The sequence below is a fragment of the Labrus bergylta genome, chromosome 10 (genome assembly GCF_963930695.1).
Source record: "Labrus bergylta chromosome 10, fLabBer1.1, whole genome shotgun sequence".
NCBI classification, from domain to species: Eukaryota; Metazoa; Chordata; class Actinopteri; order Labriformes; family Labridae; genus Labrus; species Labrus bergylta.
The window spans coordinates 1,704,842-1,723,624 of NC_089204.1; the positions used below are offsets into that span (position 1 = coordinate 1,704,842).

At 39.3% G+C, this 18,783-nt stretch overlaps 1 protein-coding gene across 2 annotated transcripts; it reads right to left on the minus strand.

The window, feature by feature from the left end:
• Positions 1 to 562: 562 nt before the first annotated feature.
• On the minus strand, positions 563 to 17,479 carry lrrc73 (leucine rich repeat containing 73). 2 transcript variants are annotated; one of them, XM_020647833.3, is made up of 7 exons: positions 17,194 to 17,479; positions 15,481 to 15,790; positions 15,202 to 15,362; positions 12,758 to 12,880; positions 11,025 to 11,125; positions 4,578 to 4,821; positions 563 to 974 (listed from the first exon to the last, which is right to left on the minus strand). In XM_020647833.3, exons 2-7 carry the CDS (start codon positions 15,750 to 15,752, stop codon positions 904 to 906), a joined length of 972 nt encoding a protein of 323 aa, XP_020503489.1. In that variant the 5' UTR covers positions 15,753 to 15,790; positions 17,194 to 17,479; the 3' UTR covers positions 563 to 903. The 2 variants fall into 2 exon arrangements, with proteins under 2 accessions (XP_020503489.1, XP_020503490.1); XM_020647834.3 differs by having other exon boundaries at positions 17,170 to 17,479.
• Positions 17,480 to 18,783: the final 1,304 nt, after the last annotated feature.

Genomic DNA, 18,783 nt, shown 5'->3' on the forward strand with positions numbered 1-18,783 from the left:
GCTGAAAATAAGACTGCTGGGAAGACGAGCATTAGACCTTAGAGCTCCATCACTGCTCAACAAATGTGACACTCTGATGACAGCTTACATTTTTAATGGTTTTAGACAAACTGTTAACAATGATTCATCTCCAAGCCCAGAATCAGACTGATCTACTATCCTGACAAAAAGGGAAACTTGACATTCTTAAGGCAGTTCTATCCAACCTTTTCATGTCATGGCCCTTTTATACTAAACTACAGAATGTCTGCCTGTGACTGCTTTCTGCTGCTTTTTTTAAATGGCAAAGGTTTTTTCATTGATCTTATACAAATATTATCAAAAGGTCTCACTTAAATACATCCAAAAATTTCTGAAATACAAGCAAAAGTTTTTTAATGCCTTATGAAAATACCAAACTAAAGTAATATTCAGCTGTTAAATGCCGTTGCCTTATCTTGTACATTTTTAATTAAATGCACAGGAGGTACAGGGTTTGGTAATGTGCACACTCAGTCAATCCGTTTATATTAAGCTGAATGCCTTCATCAGAGTTAGTTTGCTGACAAATAATGAGAGAGTCTTTGTTTCTTACAAAGCTGTAAACAGTTTTATTATTGGGACATCAGAGCAGCAGAACATTTAGTCAGAACGTACATTCATCAGGAAACACACTGTACACCTGCTAAACAAACACCTGTCTAAAAGTCACTTGGTGTGTTAAGGTTTTGTGCCGACTGTTCTATGTACAGGTGCTACATCAAACCATGCAGAGCATGTGATTGGCTGCTAGCTATCAGGTGATCCAACAACCAAGAGAAGTGCAGTGCAGAGAAACAAAACAGGAAATCTCAAATCAGACAAACAGGAAATGAAATAAAGTGAGAATAGTTTGACAGGAAGTGGGTGTGTTTGTGGGAGGGGTCACATCTCAGTTTCAGCCAATAAGCTCTCACCTAGACCTGATGTCAGCAAGACCATCTGGGGGCTGGAGTCTGTAGGGTTAAAGAACGACACATTTAGAGCTTTATACCAGATATAAAAGGAGCACACTGCCAAGTCTAAAGGTATCCAAATATTTAAAGGTCATATATTATGCAAAAAACAGCATTAGAACACTAATATGTGTTCTTAGCCTGTCTACAAACGCGCCATTATGAGAAAAGTCCATCCTCTCCGACTTTTCAGAAAATGTGTGCTCAAACAGGCCGTTTGGAGATTTTCCCTTCATGACATCACAAAGGGCAGTAACCCCTCCCCCAGGTGGGGTTACTGCCTTACATGGAGCGAAAAAGCCCGAGCTCATCCCCTTCCAGAGAGGGGGCGTGGTCAGACAAAGCTAATCTACATTTAAAGGTACAGACACAGAAAAGGCCTGTTCTGAGCAGGGCTGAAATAGAGGGGTTTATAGACATGATCAAATACAGGATCAGAGTGGATTTAGAACAAGAAACTTCACAGACGTGTTTTTACTGACACTTATTTTTACTTTTTGAAAAGGATCATATGTGACCTATAACTATAAATTCTGCATCTCCAAATGCTGTTGATCCATTAAAATCTCATCATTATTGTTTAAATTGGCCATCAAGGAGATAATCAGACTTGATGTTTAGCAACTATTTAATTTTAGAAAAAAAAAAGTGTAACAGAAACATTTAAGTAGAGTTGGGAGATGTAAAAAGTGAGTTTGAGGGTCTTTATCCTAGGCTATGCTGACTAACTTCTTCTTGAAGCTTCAGTCATGAGGTTATTATCAAACATATTGTTATATTATAATATTATGAACAGAATTGTGATCTATTCTTTGAAGGAAATATATTTTAAAACAGATTTGGACACAATTTACATTATTTATAGTGCAGTGGCTTAATATAAAGACAAGCAGAAGTTTCAGTGTTTCTTCTGTTTAGAATACTAAAGTCGACTTTTTACAAAGTGATATTGTTTAAACTTTAGACAGCAAGAACAAGATGTCTTTTAAATGGAGGAAGCTGCCAATGCTTTATAATGGTGTATCATGAATTATATTATTATAATTATAAACGGATCATTAAATCAGAAGCTTATCCTCAAAAGAGAAATGTTGTTCAGACAGTTGGACAGGTTGACATTAAACTGATACATCATTGAATTATTTGCGGTATCTACCACACTGTTAGCGTTCAAGCTAAACCTACAAGCATGCAACCTAACCCTTATCTCACCTGCTAGCTTCACTTCATCTCTTTCCGTAACTCTTTATTGAAGGCAACAATAAAAACTCCTAAAACAAAAAGCCAACAGGAATAGAGTGCAGGTATTGTGACAGCAGGTGTGCAAGCTCTTTGCTTGCAGTTACAAAAAGGCAGTGAAAAAAAACGGGTGATAATGTGACTCAGAGTGGTAGTTGGTGAACTAATATACCTGCAAACACACAACTTACCTGACGGTTTTGTACATGCATTAGCAAAGTCTCATTTAAAGAAATACAGAAGAGAGAAAATCTCTTACATTAGGTGCTAGCTTGTTCACTGAGAGACTAAGTGTCCAACGTTTAAAGATGTAGCTGATTGAAGGCGCCCACGGCCGAGCGGTAAGTTCAAACACCCCATGCACAGAGGATGTTGTCCCTTTAAGCCGGAGGCCAGGGTACAAGTCCAGCCTGTGGCTACTGTCCTGCATGTCACTCCCCACTCTCTCTCCCTGTTTTCCAACTCTATCCACTGTCCTATCTAAATAAAGGCATAAAAAAAGTCCAGCATTGTATTTTAAAAGATGTCAACCTGTGGAACAGTGTGTGATCCCTGTGTACTGTGTCTGCATACTTTCATCCTAAGTATGACGTCATGTCGAGTAGGTAGTGAGTTACAAATTCAAAGAATTACATTTTGTGAATGCAAGAAGTGCCTGGATGTATTCTACACTGGCAATATGTTTTTTTAAGTATGATACAGGAGCTCTCCAGTCATAATCAGCCTACCCACAATGCATTGTGGCTCTTCAGGTTATCCAATGGCAGAGCTCGCAAGCCATCTATTGATGGTCTGCAGTCAGCAGTATATACTGTTTGAGTATGTAGTAGGAGGTTTGGGAACCAGCCTGTCTCTGTTTAGGAAGAGATTATTTCTCATCTGAGCCAATAAGATAGCTTTCTCTATTTTGTATTTACTAATTTAGCGGCAGGCTGTGCCCGAAACCACATAATGACCTACTGCATACTCACACAGTATAAACTGCATCCTGCCTACTAATCTCACCGCTAGTACTGTATGCCATTAAAAACATACTAAACTACTGGTCATGTGACATATTTTAAGTCCAAGCTACGTTGGACAAACCAAGCTAGCATCAAGCTAGCGCGACCGTCACTACATAAATAGAATTCAAAAACAATAAACATCATTGCTAATTCAACTTTATAGTTATTGTATTGTTGTTATTATTTGACAACATTTACAACATATTACAGTATGGTTTCTTTGATTTAAATGCCCCTTGAGTGCTGGCTAGCGAGCTTCGCCATTTGTTAGTCTGATGGGCGAAACGCGTTTTGGGTCGGTTTAGTCTGACTAGTGTGCTCCTTTACATACCTAAAAATGATGCTTATCTAATATACCTCTGGGCATTTCTTTCATCAACAAAATTGCATACTATGATTTTGAAACATACGTATGAATAGTATGAAAGTATGCCACAGAGTTCACCTTGAAACATAATGGAGGGAGGTATCATGGGGATAAAGTTATTCATATATTAGCAGTAGTTTCTTAAAGCTCACTGATTTCAACATACAATGTGGCCGTTCTATATGTTGGAGTGATGGGACTTTGAGGAAAAGAACTTCAGCACAATAGGCTTCATGGGATTACAGCCAATCACAGCAGAAGTGAATCACTGATCATTCATTAAAAGGAAGTGGAATACAAAACATTTACTTCAACCAGATTCACATTTAGACCTCTAGTATACAGAACACAACACATCCTACTGAGGACACCTAAAACCAGAGAACCAGGCTAATACTGGGTCAACTGGGACTGAACCAGGCTAAAGCTGGGTCAGATGGAACAGACCGGTTATACTGGGACCGACTGGGACCTGACCAGTTATACTATGTCAGGTGAAACACAACCAGGCCTAAACATGGATTAACTGTGGCTGACTAAGATAATACTTAGCAAAGCTGACACAGACTGGGTTTATTATACTGGGTTGATCACACAACCTAGCTGACGTTAACCAGCATTAGTTCAGCTAACACTTGACCACTGAAACCAGGATGTAAGAAGACAAGTGGAACCAGTATGTCAGGCTGTAATACAGTGGAACCGGTGATAAACACTGGTCCATCATCATCAATGCATCATCATCATATGGTAAACAGTACCAACAGAACCAGAATTGGTTCTTGTGCCAGTGGAGCCACTATGATAAACAGTACCAAAAGAACCAGTTATATACACTGAGAAGTAAACCTAGTTCACATCAACAGTACTGGTTCTAAAGGCTTACTGGTTTTGTGCAGTCTGAATCAATCCTGTTGTTTTTTAGGGAACAGTACAGGGATTAAGGTTGCTCAGCCTATGTGTGAGGACAGGGAAGTGTTCAGCCCTTACTGCTGTGTTGAAGCCAGGCCGGGGGCTGGTACTTGTCTCTGATTGGCTGGTACTTGTCTCTGATTGGCAGAAGAGCGCTGCCTGTAGGACCGGACTGGAGGGGCCCGGCATCTCTGTCGTCATCATCCTCTCCTTCAGAGAGCAGGTCACAGATTTGCTGCTGCAGCTCTGGACTGATGTCATTCTCTGCCAGGACCAGGACCCTCAGGCTGGTGGGGTAGTTCTCCACCATGTCCAAGAACACCTTAATCCAAAACATCACACTGAACGTATTGGAACATTAAAGAGTTAAGGAAAATTTTGTGAAAATTGTAAATAAACATGCTCCTATCAGGAAATTCAGGGTGAAGGGACGAGAAAACCCCTGGTTTTCCCCAGAGTTGTCAGATACCATCCATCAACGTAATGTGGCATGGACCAAAGCCAGAAAAAGTGATTTTGCCTCTGACTGGTCTATTTTCAGAAACAAATGCACTTCTCTTATCAAAAAGGCTAAATCAGAATATTACTTATCTGTCACAACTGAGAACCTCAATAATCCACAGAAATTTTGGAAAGTGATTAAGTCTTTATCTGTAATAAAAGTCCTCAGGCTCTTCCGACATTTGTTCTAAAAGACTCGGACCCAGTCTATGATAGAACTGAGGTCCTAAATTGCTTTAACAAGCATTTTGTGTCATCTGGTTCTTTGTTTGGCTCTACAGGAGCTGCCCCTGTGACTCCCTGCACAGACCCCCCAAGGTTTTCAGGAGAACCCTTTAATTTTGTACCTTTTACTGTGCACCAAGTGCATAAAGCCCTCAAAACGTTAGATCACAGAAAACCCCCTGGACCTGACTTGATAGAGCCCTACTTTTTGAAAATAGCAGCTGATTTTGTAGCACAGCCTCTAACAGTCCTTTTTAATCTCTCAATCAAAAAAACAAAGAAATTCCATCCGTCTGGAAGTCAGCTTTTGTTACCCCCTTATTAAAAGGAGGTGATCCAGCAGCTTTAACTAACTACAGGCCAATATCAAATTTGTGTGTCTTGTCAAAAATTCTTGAATCTCTTGTGTGTGATCAACTAAAAGAGTTTCTAACCTCAAATGATCTTCTCTCAAAACTGCAATCAGGCTTCAGGAAAAAGCACAGTACCATCACTGCGGCTACAAAGTGATCAATGATATACTTGTTGCTCTTGATAAACAGCAGTACTGTGCTTCACTTTTTATTGATCTGTCAAAAGCTTTTGACACTGTGGACCATGCTGTTCTAAAGCATAGGCTTCTTTGTTTGGGTTTGTCAGATCATGTAGTTTCCTGGTTCACAAATTATTTGAGTGACAGGACTCAGTGTATTAAATATGATGGTCTGTGTTCTGAATTTGTGAGTGTCCACAAGGGGGTGCCAAAGGGTTCAATATTAGGACCCCTCCTGTTTATTATGTACATTAATGATTTGGGAAAAATTTGTTAGATGCTAACATGCATTTTTATGCCGATGACACAATTATTTACTGTTTTGGATCAACTCCTGCTAAAGCTGTTGAATCTCTGCAGAAAGCTTTTGATGTGGTCCAGCACACACTCCTGGAGCTAAAACTAGTCCTCAATACCAACAAGACTAAACTAATGTTGTTCTCAAACAGGACTAACACTAAGAAAGTACCTCAAACTAACCCAACATTGTCCACTCTAGAGGGAAATGTCATAGAGGTGGTTCATATGTACAAATACCTTGGTGTCTTGCTTGATGACTCCCTCACCTTCAAGCCCCATATTGACAATCTTGTGAAGAAACTGAAACTTAAATTGGGTTTCTTCTTCCGAAACAAATTTTGTTTCTCTTTTGAGGTGAAAAAGCAGCTAGTCACTGCAACTTTTTTATCCATTTTAGATTATGGAGACCTGATGTATAGGAATGCCTCAGCTAAATGTCTAAGTAAGATTGATGCTGTTTATCATGCTTCTCTGAGGTTTATTGCTAACTGCGGGGCCCTGACCCATCATTGTGAATTGTATTCTCGAGTGGGATGGCCTTCTTTGTCCACCAGGAGGCTGGGACACTGGTGCACTTTAATTTACAAGGCCATGCTTGGGCTACTGCCCTCCTACATCTGTAACCTAATCACACGGAGAACTGTTGATTCTTTGTGTTTGCGTTCAAATGATCAGTTGTTGCTGTCTGTTCCATTTGCCCGCACAGAGCTGGGAAAAAGGGCTTTCATCTACTCTGCTCCTTCTACATGGAACAAAAAGACTGGAAAATAACTGAACTGATTTCTTTGAATGCTTTTAAATCCAGGCTGAGAGCACTTGAGACGACCTCCTTTACTTGAAACTGTTTTTTATCATTTTAATTGCTAATTGTTTTTTAGCATTTTAATTGCTGTCTGTATGTTGTGAGTGTGACTGTGTAACTTTAGCTGCCTCTTGGCCAGGACTCCCTTGATAAAGAGGTTTTTAATCTCAATGGGACTTTCCTGGATAAATAAAGGTTAAATAAAATTTAAAAAATAAAGAGTGACTTCAATTATTGACTGTATATTAACATCACCCATTGAACAAAAGTGAAGACAAAGTACCCCCTTTAATGGGAGCTGACATATTGCACTGGTGACTCTTTTTGCATTGAACAATTAATAGAATCAAAAATGACTGAGAAAAGTGAAGACTTGACTTAAATTAGCTTCACAAAAAAAACTACAACACAATCAAGATATGACAAAATTATTTTTAACTTTTTAACTTTATAGTTTAAACAATCTCCCATCTGTTAACATGGAGGAGGCTGGGTTTATGACCTGTACTGCAGCCAGTCAGCAGGGGGAGTGCTAAATATTTTTGGCTTCACTCCCATTTGGCTGTTTCTCCGTCCATCTTAATATACAGTCTATGGGTGCGTTGGAATTGTCCCTCCTATCTCCTTTGACTATCCACTTTACCTTAACCCCGGGGAAAACGTCATGAGGTTAAGGAAAGATGTTAGGAGAATTCTTTAAGGACTTAGGGAAAGGTGATCTCGTTGCTCTGACAATCCGACCGTATTTTCCACTAGGCCATGTAATTAAATGTGACGGGCCGGCGGAGGTTAATGACGTGGGTTCACCGTGTTGAAACTACAATGTTCAGATAATGGACTACAAAAAGCGCATCTAAAAAACTTTCCCCTGTGCCTTCTTACCGGTGAAATAATCCTAATTATCACAAGGTTGGGATTGAAATAAAAGCAATATAGACTACCAGGCTACAAGTAACAAAAGTGAAACCATCAGTTTCCTGTCTACTCATAAATCAACATCAACATATTTATGAAATTAATTGTTACATTTATGCAAGACAAGAATGTACAACTGAAGAAATGCACAAAACATTCTGAATAGAATGAAATATGTTGAATAAAACATCATCTTTTACTTGAAAGACAGGGTGATGTTTTTTATGGTGATTACAATCTGATTATATGGTTTTGCGTAATATCTCAAGAACCTTAATCAAGGCAAGGGTTTCAGCATCTGTGACTGAAGGAAAGTTTTACGTTATTTATGATATTGCTTACGGCTGACAAAACACTCAAAGTGGATAAATAACGAATACAAACTGAGCGTAGGCTGCAATAAAAGTTAAACTCACTTTGATTGTTTTACAACATCAGCATAACGTTCATAGTTCGCCTACGGGTTAAATATTGTTGAAAGTTGTTCAAGGCATATTATTGCAATGGTAACTTACATGATCTCCCTTTTCTGTCATCGTTAATTGTTCGTGAACGGTCGGATGCGCGAGTCGCTTTAAATGTTGCGGCCGCAAGGAATTGTGGGGCGTCATATCTCATCTCCTTTGGTAAAGGATGGTCCAGTGTATCCTATGCTAAAGGAGGTTATAAAGGAAGCATTGACCCACCTTTCCTTAACTTTTAGAGAATTCGAATGGCTCTTATCATGGCAGCCACTTAAATGCTTCCGGGTTAAGGTAAAGTGCATAGTGAAAGGAGATAGGAGGGACAATACGAACGCACCCTATGAACTCAGAAGCACATTTGAGAAAGCAGCACTGGCCTCGACCAGCTGGGATGTAAAATGGTGTCGTGGCCCAAAGCTACCTCACAACTGTCAGGTTGATTCGACACGGTGCAGTTAGAGAAAACAGCTTCTGCTCAATGTTATATTTTAAATAGCATGTTCGTCTTTATAAATTTGGCAGTAAATATCCTGCAGACAGTTGGTAAACTGGCAATAATCACAAGGCAACCTGAAATAGTCCAGATCTCTTTCAGGTCTGATAAACTCACTGTTATCAGATCAGAGCGGACAGGCTCTCACAGATAAGTTAATATCAGCACATTACTGTCCTGTCTGTTCTGCTGCTTTGTTGCAAGATAAAGATTGATTCTAAAAACTACTCTGGCTTTAGAAACCCAATAAGAACAAAACATTCGTTTTGTCAATAAACCTAAAAAAACATTGAAACAGAAATCAAAGAGTGTCCCTATGTCTCTGTTAGTCCTGGATTCATCTTTCAGGTCTCAATCACAACCACAGTTCTGCCTTAAAGTTTGGCATGTGACGATTAACATCTGAAACTGAACGTGACTGCTGATTGGTCAGCAGCATGAACTTCTGTCACACACAGGACTTAACAGTGTGAATGAGCACAGGAACATGTTAAATCAAACAGTTTAGATTTACATATCAGAACTTAAACATCGAACAATAGCAACTCTTTGGTTCAGATTTTTGGATTATTATAGTCATTCTTGTCATGTCGATAATAAAATTTCCCAATTCACTCACGCTCCATGTACTGTACGGAGGCTAGTCCTGCAAGAGGATGGCTCGGGTTCAAGTCCAACCTGTGGCTCCTTTCCCACATATCATGACCCACTCTCTCTCCCCGGTTTCCGACTCTATACACTCTCCTATCAAATAAAGGCTAAAAGCTATTGAAACAAATGGTAAAATTATAATATTTTACAAGGGCCTGACTGATATGGGATTTTTGGGGCTGATACCTTGCTGATATTGTGAAGAAATAAATCTAATGCTGATATATCGGCCGATATCTTTCTCAGATCTGTGTTTGATCTGTAGAGATAGATAGATTTATTTTGTTGATCCCTCAAAAGCAATTATCAAACACTTGAGGAAAAGATCAAATGAAGACAAGATGGTCACTCAACTGGAAAGTAACTGCATGTACGTGCATCACTGCTTGATACTCTGGACAGTGATCATTTTTGTTGTAGTCCATATAGCGCCCTCTGCTGGTGAAAGAGAACTGCTAGTGTAATACTAGGAAACTCAAATGAAATGCTTTTTGTCTGGTGAATAAATCTATATATCGACGCATATCTGCGATAAAACAGCTGATACCGATAGTCACTGGATATGCTAATATCGACTGATATTATGGGCTGGCCGATGAATCAGTCGGGCTCTATATTTTATAGTATAACATAAACTGAAAACAAAGTCAAATCAAAAGAGTCAGAAGTTGATTAAACTCCTGTGATGAACTTTTAGCTGGTGTTGATCATTGTGACCTTTGTAGACAAAGCAGTACCAGTAATGTCTGTGCTGATCTAGTTTTATACATATCCGATGAAAAAACGTCATCCTGCTTTTTAACAGTCAAATGAATCACTCGTGAATATTTGCTGGAAAAGGTAAAAATGTGCTGTTTCAGAAGTGTGCTCTATATTTTCTTGTCTGACTTCTTCCCCGTAGCAGCAGTAAAAGGCATTTAAAAATGACAATATAGAAAATAATGTTGTTTGCTGTTGCAGGTCGTAGATGAGGCTTCAAGGCTTTAAATGGTCAGAGTTGATTTAATAAATAAAAATGAAAAAAATAGTGTTACTTATATTATTCATTCTTTGGTTTGAGATTATTTGAGGGGGGGTTTGGCCTTTATTTGAGAGGACAGTAGAAGAGACAAAGGGAAGTGTGGGGAGGGGGAGTGGGGGATGACATGCACCAAACAGCGTCAGGATTGGGAGTTGAACCTGTGACCAGTGCAACGGTGACTATAGCCTCTGCACATGGGGCACCTGCTCTAACATCTGAACTGCTCCCAAACCTGCTCATAACTGCTTTTCTGCTCATGTGATTTTATTGTTTGGGCTTACTCACGTTTTACTATTGTGCCAAGGGTATTAAGGGTCTGATGATGTTGTAAGTATTTATGAATTAGTCACATTTACTCACAGCTCATACTAGCCAAGACGGCATATGGGAGAGTGGATACCTTCATGATACAAATCATCATCAATACAACAGGAGATGAAACAGCATGCTTGATATTAGTGTTTTAAGATTGTTTGGTCAGTGTCTCCCCCTCCTGGACAATCAGCTGAATGACTGAAAACTGAGAACATCACATTGAAACTGATGATGGAACAGAAGAAGAACTACACATGGAAAGTGAAGAACAAGAGAAGAGAACAGTATGCAGTGTGATTGGTCAACCTGTGCGGACTGGTTGGTCAGTCCGGTTCCTTCCAGGTCCAACACCTCCAGGGTTCTGCTTGATGCTACGGCAACTGCCAACATCCCAGCAATCTGATCACCTGGAAAAGCACCAAAACCCTCAAATCCAGGACCAGCAGCTCTTCATGAATCCCTCTCTATATGAACCCACTACCAACCACTAACTGGTTTATAACGAGAGATTCATTAAATCAGGTTACAGGTTATTCAAACTGAACCGTTACCTTAGCTCGTAAAAACATTCCTAATCTGTTTCCAGGAAAAACAAACTTAAAACCTATTGAAATATGTGTGTGTGTGTATATATATATATAGGATATCTGTCCAATTAGGGGGGATCAGCAATGTAAACAGGAAGTCACTGATCAGAAAGCTACCACAGCCTCCAAACAGTGTTTTAGAGTCTTTAAATTACAGTTAGGTTGATTCAAAGGAATCTTAAATATTGAGTTAGAGGTCTACATTTCTCCATCTTACCTCCTTTAGTCCTCATTTTAAACGGTTTTGATATCAGAATATTAAAGTTAGCCCTGTTATTTTGCTACATGATACACACCTGGCAGTTAAAGGTTTTAAGTGATTTTTTGATCCAGCAGATGTCACCCTTGAGTACCAGCATGAAACCAAAACAACTTGCGGTGTATTGTTGTGTTAGCATGCTAATGCTAGCGATCTTTATTATGCTGGTATCTTCACACTGCATGTAAATTTACCTGAAATGAGCGTGATCTAGAAACACAGTTAAGCAGTGAGTACAGTATGTTATTCTTCTTTTCTCTAGTCCCTCAATTAAACAACTTTTATACACGAGGGGAGGAGTCAGCCGGCCGTCCTGACGATGTAAACAAAGTGAAGATAGGACTCTGAAAGCATCACAGACAGTGGGACTCGGGTGTTACACCCATTGTAGACAGTCATGACTCACAGAGTTATTTTCAGAGGATATACTTGATTTATATTACATTTAAGTGTGAAAACTCACATATAAAGCCTTTAAAGGCTGTTTATATAAAGTAAAAAAATTATTCATGTGTAACAACTAATCTGTGCGCTGCAACCTGGTGTCATTCAGTCCTGCTAAACTCCACTAAGTAAGCAATGACACGGAGGCTTAGCCAGCAGCTGCTAACGGAGGCTGTAGCAAGAGTCAGATCTGTAGAGTCCCTTTGTACCTTTAAGGAAAAGCTTAAGTCGCAGCTGTTTCATGAACACCTACACATCTGATGATTACTAGAGACGATGAAGATGTTTAACATGGTTTTGATGCTGATTATAACTTTTAAGAACAGCTGTCCATGTTGTTGTTGATGATGATATACTGACTTGAATTACTTAAAATAAAAAGTGCTCTGCCTCTGTGCACTTCCTGTCAGCACCTGTGTGTCAGATCAGTCTTAAAGCTGAAGTTTGCGTACTGACATTGTGTCCTCTCTAGATCCTCCTTGCTTGTTTTGTACTCACTCTCTGATGTTAGTTGTTTGTTTATTATTTAAAAACTAATTAATTAACTGTTGTTTAATAAGCACAAATAGTGTGAAGAGTAGACTTCTCTTAGCAATGAGTTATAACTCTGAGGCTTAATGTAAAATGAATGATCACTACATATCTAAACCCACTCTGTATCAAGGACAGGTCTAATCCCTTAAATGAAAAGTATAGCAGCATTTTATCATCATGTGTAACATGCAGTCCTAGTGAAGAGATGCTGTTACCCAGAGGGTTGTAGTCCAGGTTGAGCACCCGGAGCTGAGAGCTGTGAGCCACAGCAATGGCCAGACGAGCCCAGCCTTTGAGGCTGATTCCTGGGTTAGCACTCAGAGTGAGCTCCTTCAGACCTGCAGACACCCAGAAATACATCAACACTTCAGGGCTGACTGTTTCTTTAATGGGAATAAAACATTATTCTATGGTTGACAAGTACTTTAAAACCCCAACACATGTGTCCAAGAAGAGACAGCACGTATTGAATGGTGACCTTAAAACCATCAGAGATCTGATCGATTCAGGTCAAGCTCTCTGAATTTGAGTTTTTGAAGACACTTTTTGTACACACTTGGTTCTCAAATATATTTTGTATCAAATTGTAAATAATGCTAATTGCAAACTTCAAATTGACTCCTGGATATATCAGATGTTTTAAATTTTCATACCTTAATACACGTCAATGGTGATATATATAGTTAATTTATCAATAAACTCAGTGATGATTGAAAAGGTTAAATTCCTAATGTTCTTCCACAGGATATGTCCTCTCCAAATGACTTAAAAATAACGGGGCTAAGTCCACCTGAATCATTCACGTGTGGTGGCGGTATGTGGACATCCGAGCTGATGAATTCAGGTTATCTTAGCCTGAATTAACAGATTCCTTGGGGACAAAATGTCCTCTGCGCTTTATTGAATAACTGTCCAATTCCCTGAGACTGCAAACGTTTTGTCAGATCTGCTGCTCAGCTAAAGTCTCATTTATCTGGAATACTTTTCAAATATAGTTTTTTATCTCCAGTTTTCATTTTATTAACATCTATTGTGTTCCCTTAACACAATACAACACTGTGTGACAGTTACCCAGTCTATAGCTATTTACAGTCCATGGAGGAAACATGTGCAGGTAACTGCTGTAGTGTAATGTGATGAAGAGGCATGACACCTGGTTTTATTCACTGCTCCAGTACAGTAGGCACATCCCAGGTGGATGTTGTGCAGTTCATGGAGGTGAATATATTTTACTTTAAACCAATAGTTGTTTATCTTTTGATTCCTGTTTGCTGCAGCAATGTCACTAAGATGTTGAGGGTGAATTCTAGGGTCTTCAGGAAGGTTACCTCCCTTTTACCACCTATACTTGCTATCATGGTTACTCTGGTGCTTTGAGTTGTTTTTGTAGTTTGCAGTAAATGTTGAATTCATTTGGATGTTTTAGTAGGTATTGCTATTTTGTCTTTGTTTTTTAGAAGTAGTGGGAGGAGGTCTCCGACGGCTTGCCGGGGTTCCATGTAGAAGTCTGATGGTAGTTTCAGCAGATTGCTACAGGGTGGTTGTTGTGTTTTTGTAGGTATTCATGTGTTACTTTTAATGACAGCTGACCTTTTCTATCGGAAAGGTATTCTTAAGGAACTTCTTTCCCGGATTTCCGACTCTGTCCACTATCCTGTCTCTACAATAAAGGGCGAAAAGCACAAAAATAAATAATATATATATATATATATATGTATATATATATTAACTTGACCTTCAAGGGGGCTAATATAATGGTAGTGGAAACACTGTGCTTGTTGGAACCCTGAGTGGTCTGGTAGTTACATAGATATCAAGAGTGATTGCCAATGTGTTCCCAAAGTAAAAAGTAATAGTAAATGGACTGCACTTCAATAAGGTTTTTCTTGTCTTCCAACCACTCAAAGTCCTTAAATACACCACATGTCTCATTCACTCTTTGTACACACACATTCATACACTCGTGGCAGAGGCTGCTATTAAAAGTTCTGAAAAGCTCTGTTTGTTATCAACTGAGCAACAGCTGAAATATGACTTCTCAAACTGTTATACACGCCACATGAAAGGGGCAGAGCAACACATTCAGTTCTAATCGTCAGTTCTAAGGTGAACTAACGAAGGGATCAAATATAATAAGCTGTAGTTTGCACATTAATACTTGCTGATTTTTATTTTATCTGCCAGTTGTCCTTCCTGCATTTGTTTCTGCAGTTGTATAACTTTAGTCTTGGAGCCTGTGTGTCTTAAACGCCTTAATATTATATTAAAATAGTTTGTTCAGAGTTTGACACCCTGGGTATGTTGAACTCGCTTCGTAGTATAGGCCCCAGTATTGATCACACAATCGCACACATTCAATATCTGATGGCAATGTCCTCAAAAGACACTTTGCCTGTCTTGCCCAAATAACCTTCAACATCCAACAATTCTTCAAAGTGTTTTAGGCTGCACCTAGTGGTTGCTGTGTTATTGCAGTATGTTTTAATAAGGGTTCCTGGTAGAGCTGGCTGGTTGCTAGGGTGATCCAGTAGGTACATTCAGTGTAACTAGGTGGTTTCCTTTTTGTTTTCTAATTTTGGAAATCCAGAATTTTTTTCAAATGTATTGGACTGCATAGATCAAATAGAAACATGTTTGTTTAGAGTCAGGAGATTGTTACCTGACTTTGCTCCGTCTGGAGGCAGCATCCCACAGATCAGTGCCAGCGCCTCATCTCCAAGCATGCAGTCTCCCAGATCCAGACAGACCAGTGTTGGATGGGTTGACAGGGCCAAGTTCAAGGTAACCAGTCCGGCGTCCAACAGTGGGCTGCCATGGAGGCTGGAGGGGGCAGGGACAGCGTCTTACAAACCAATCACATTATGCCTAGTTTTGGCATTAACAGCCATTCAAGATGTTCTGGATGTTTGAGATAAACCTAATGGATGTCTGTACTTACAACAAAGTCTGCAGAGACCGGTTTGTCTTTAGGGCATCGGCCAGGTGTCGTGTCCGACTGATGCTGGAGACGACGCCCAGGTTGAGGTTGAGCTGAGCGAGTGAGTGAGACTCTGCGACGCTCCTGCAGACGCGACCAAAATCACGGTCAGATAGCTGGCAGCCGCGGACAGACAGCAGGCGAACGCTGTCCTCCTTCAGACTCTCACAGATATCCTGAACCTCAGCAGCTGACAGCAGCTCCCCTGTGATCTGAATGGAGGCTGGCAGCATCCTGGACAGGACTGGGAGCACTGGGAACACTTGGACAACTGGAACCACGAGGAGGAAAAAAAACAAGCTGTCAGGCACTGAAGAGATCTAAGACAAAAGTGATAAACTATTCTTAACTCTCATATTGGTTTCTTCCAGATGATCTAACAATAAGCTAGTCAAAAAAAACTACATCTCCCTATCTACTATATATTATTACACACAGTGTGAACTGCTTCTATGTTTTTCACATCACCTTGTCTACTTGTAATTTAAATAAATCATCGTACTGATGAAGTACAAAATCCTGCATATTACACTTAGATTAAGTTTAGACTTCAATCAGTCTGATTCAAGCCAATATATTTTCTTTAAAATGTAAATAATGTGGTGGAAAAAAACTCATAAATTCTTGTAGAAGCCATCTCAGTTGAAACACAACTTTATACGTTTAAAAATGCTGTTGCAAAGCCTGTCCTTTATGAGTGAATAAATGTACAGATTCTGTATTGTATGGTATTACAGATGGCAGGTTGTATCAAACATGTCAGTTTGTTACCAGGTGAAGACTCAGTGAGTCTGAATAACAGATAATTAGATTATGACGTCTTATAATCTTCACTAAATCCCCCCACTCCTTAGTCCAAGCTGTCACACCTGTTACTTTACAAACAACCCCTCTGCATCTCTGTGCAGCATTGAGTGGTTGCCTGACTACCTCTTGGTGTCAACAAAACTCCTTGAAGCTAATCACTCAGCTGTCCTTCAATAAGAAATAGTTGAAGGATGTTACCGAATGTTACTCCCCCTTGGAGCTATGTATTATTATTGTTCTTAACAGCGCAGTTTGTGTGGAGATAAAAGCTTTTAATGAGTTAATGTTAGATAAGTTGGGGGGTAGATGGAGCTTTCCTTCATTTCTAGTCTGCTCAGCAGCCTATTGAAATTGGTGACCCTTATCACTCTTCTCTGTAAGAAGACTGATCTATTGAAGTATGCTTAAATAAAAGTACAACAACAACAACAACAATTAGGCTATTAGTATTATTTAAAGGCCTTCAGACTCCATCAGCGGTGGATGTCAATCAGGAGCTATAAAGATGATCACACTGATCAACTAATAGACAAATCTACATGAGAAGATCAACTGTTGATCAGTTGTTCTATCCGTGATCAATTATTGGCTCCTGTTCTGTCATTCAGAAAGCATTCATTTGTTGACTTATTAATGAGTGGGTCTAAAAACGACGGAACGGGTCGGCTTGTCAGTATAGACATACACACAGTGTCACAGACACACACACCTGTGCTATTCAATTATCAATTAATCCAAAGAGTTTGTTAGCATGAGAAGGGAGCGATTAGCTCTGCACACTTATCAACCAATCTATGTTGGAGCCTGGCTCTCAAAGATGGTTTTATAAGGGTATTAATGAACCTGATAAATGAGTGATCAGCTCACACGGGGAGGATCGGCACTTTCACACGGTGATGATGTCATCATTAGCTGCTCCGGTGCCTCTGATCCCGCCGCAGGCCACGCGCCGGTTACGATCCACCGCGGCGGACATCAAAGTGGAATGATCCCGGTATTGATTGATTAGGTCTGATCAGCAGCAGAGAGGAGGCGGCTGGTTGGTGAACAGCAGCTAGGCAGACGCGTCGGTCCGTTGGTGTAGCTCGGTGAGTCCCGGTGTGTTTCTGCAGGTGACAGTTACTATGAGAACCAGAGAAAAGAGGAGAGGAGGACGGTTCACTCCGACCTTTTTCGTGCGTCCAAAGAGGAAACAGGCTATACGTCATGGGGAGGTGTGCCTATTGACTCACATAGCCTGGCCTATCATAAAATACAACAAATATCAGTTTTAACAATTTCACAAATATATTCATGCAACGGTGGAGGTGAATGAATCACAATAGTGAGTTTTTAAATAGTAAGCCTAATTCAAAAATAATTAAAAATAGCCTAAATAGACTACAAAATAGAGAAAATAGTTTATATGATATTATTACATTGAGATACCTTCTGAGGCTACTGTATATGTCACAAATTATCTAAACATTCAAATTTCTCGCATAGGGCTGAATGTGGCCTAGAAAAATACAAATACGTCTACTTTTGGATTAATATAATTTCTCAAACTATAAAGTAAGTAGTAGTATTTTAATAAGATTTTACTTAAATAATAATAATAATAATAAATATCTAATATAGGCCTACGTAATTTGATATTTAAAATTCTTATTAAATTGATCTTGAAAGAACACTTAATGACCTTGTGCAGTGCTAACTTGTAGAGGGGTATTTCCCTCAATATAGTCTTTTTTTTATTATAGCCTATACATATTTAAGGATAAAATACGTATCTTTAAATATTTAGAGGAATATAATGTTTAAATGGTTTATGGACGAGAAAGCAATAACTGAAAAATCAAACAAATACTTCAAATTATATCTTGTACACTGTGCACTTTTATTTGTAAGAAACACATGGTTGGTTTCACATGAATTTTGAAAATATGATGAAAGACACTTGGATGTAATAACACTGATACACTCAACAAATGTATGAGCCTATTGCAAAATGTTTATGACGAAGACATCAGTCTACTAAAAACAAATATTTGGGGTCCAAATTAGCTTATTTGGCCAATTTAGTTTTCACTCATCATTCGAATGGGCCTACATTAATTTTTATGGGAATAAAGTAGAGAAAAACATTGGCGTCAGGCTCTTAAAAAACAATTATAAAACTCTGATCCGAGTGAGGGCTCTTCATGAATACACGATCTCTGCGGCTTTTGCGTCACGCTTGCTCTTCGGCGTTTTGACCCCCCCCCCCTGTGTCGTCACGTGCAAAAGATCCTGAGCTCTTTTGGTTACTAATTATTAATACAAGATTTAAATAAAAGAATAAATGATCAGAGGCTGCATGTGATCGATCGGCTTTGTCCTGATCGCTAAAAAAAATCACATGAAACGACTTCCGGTTCTCATTTTAAAAATAAGAGCATACACATTTAGCCTAATGCTCTCTTTAATCTAGCAGTC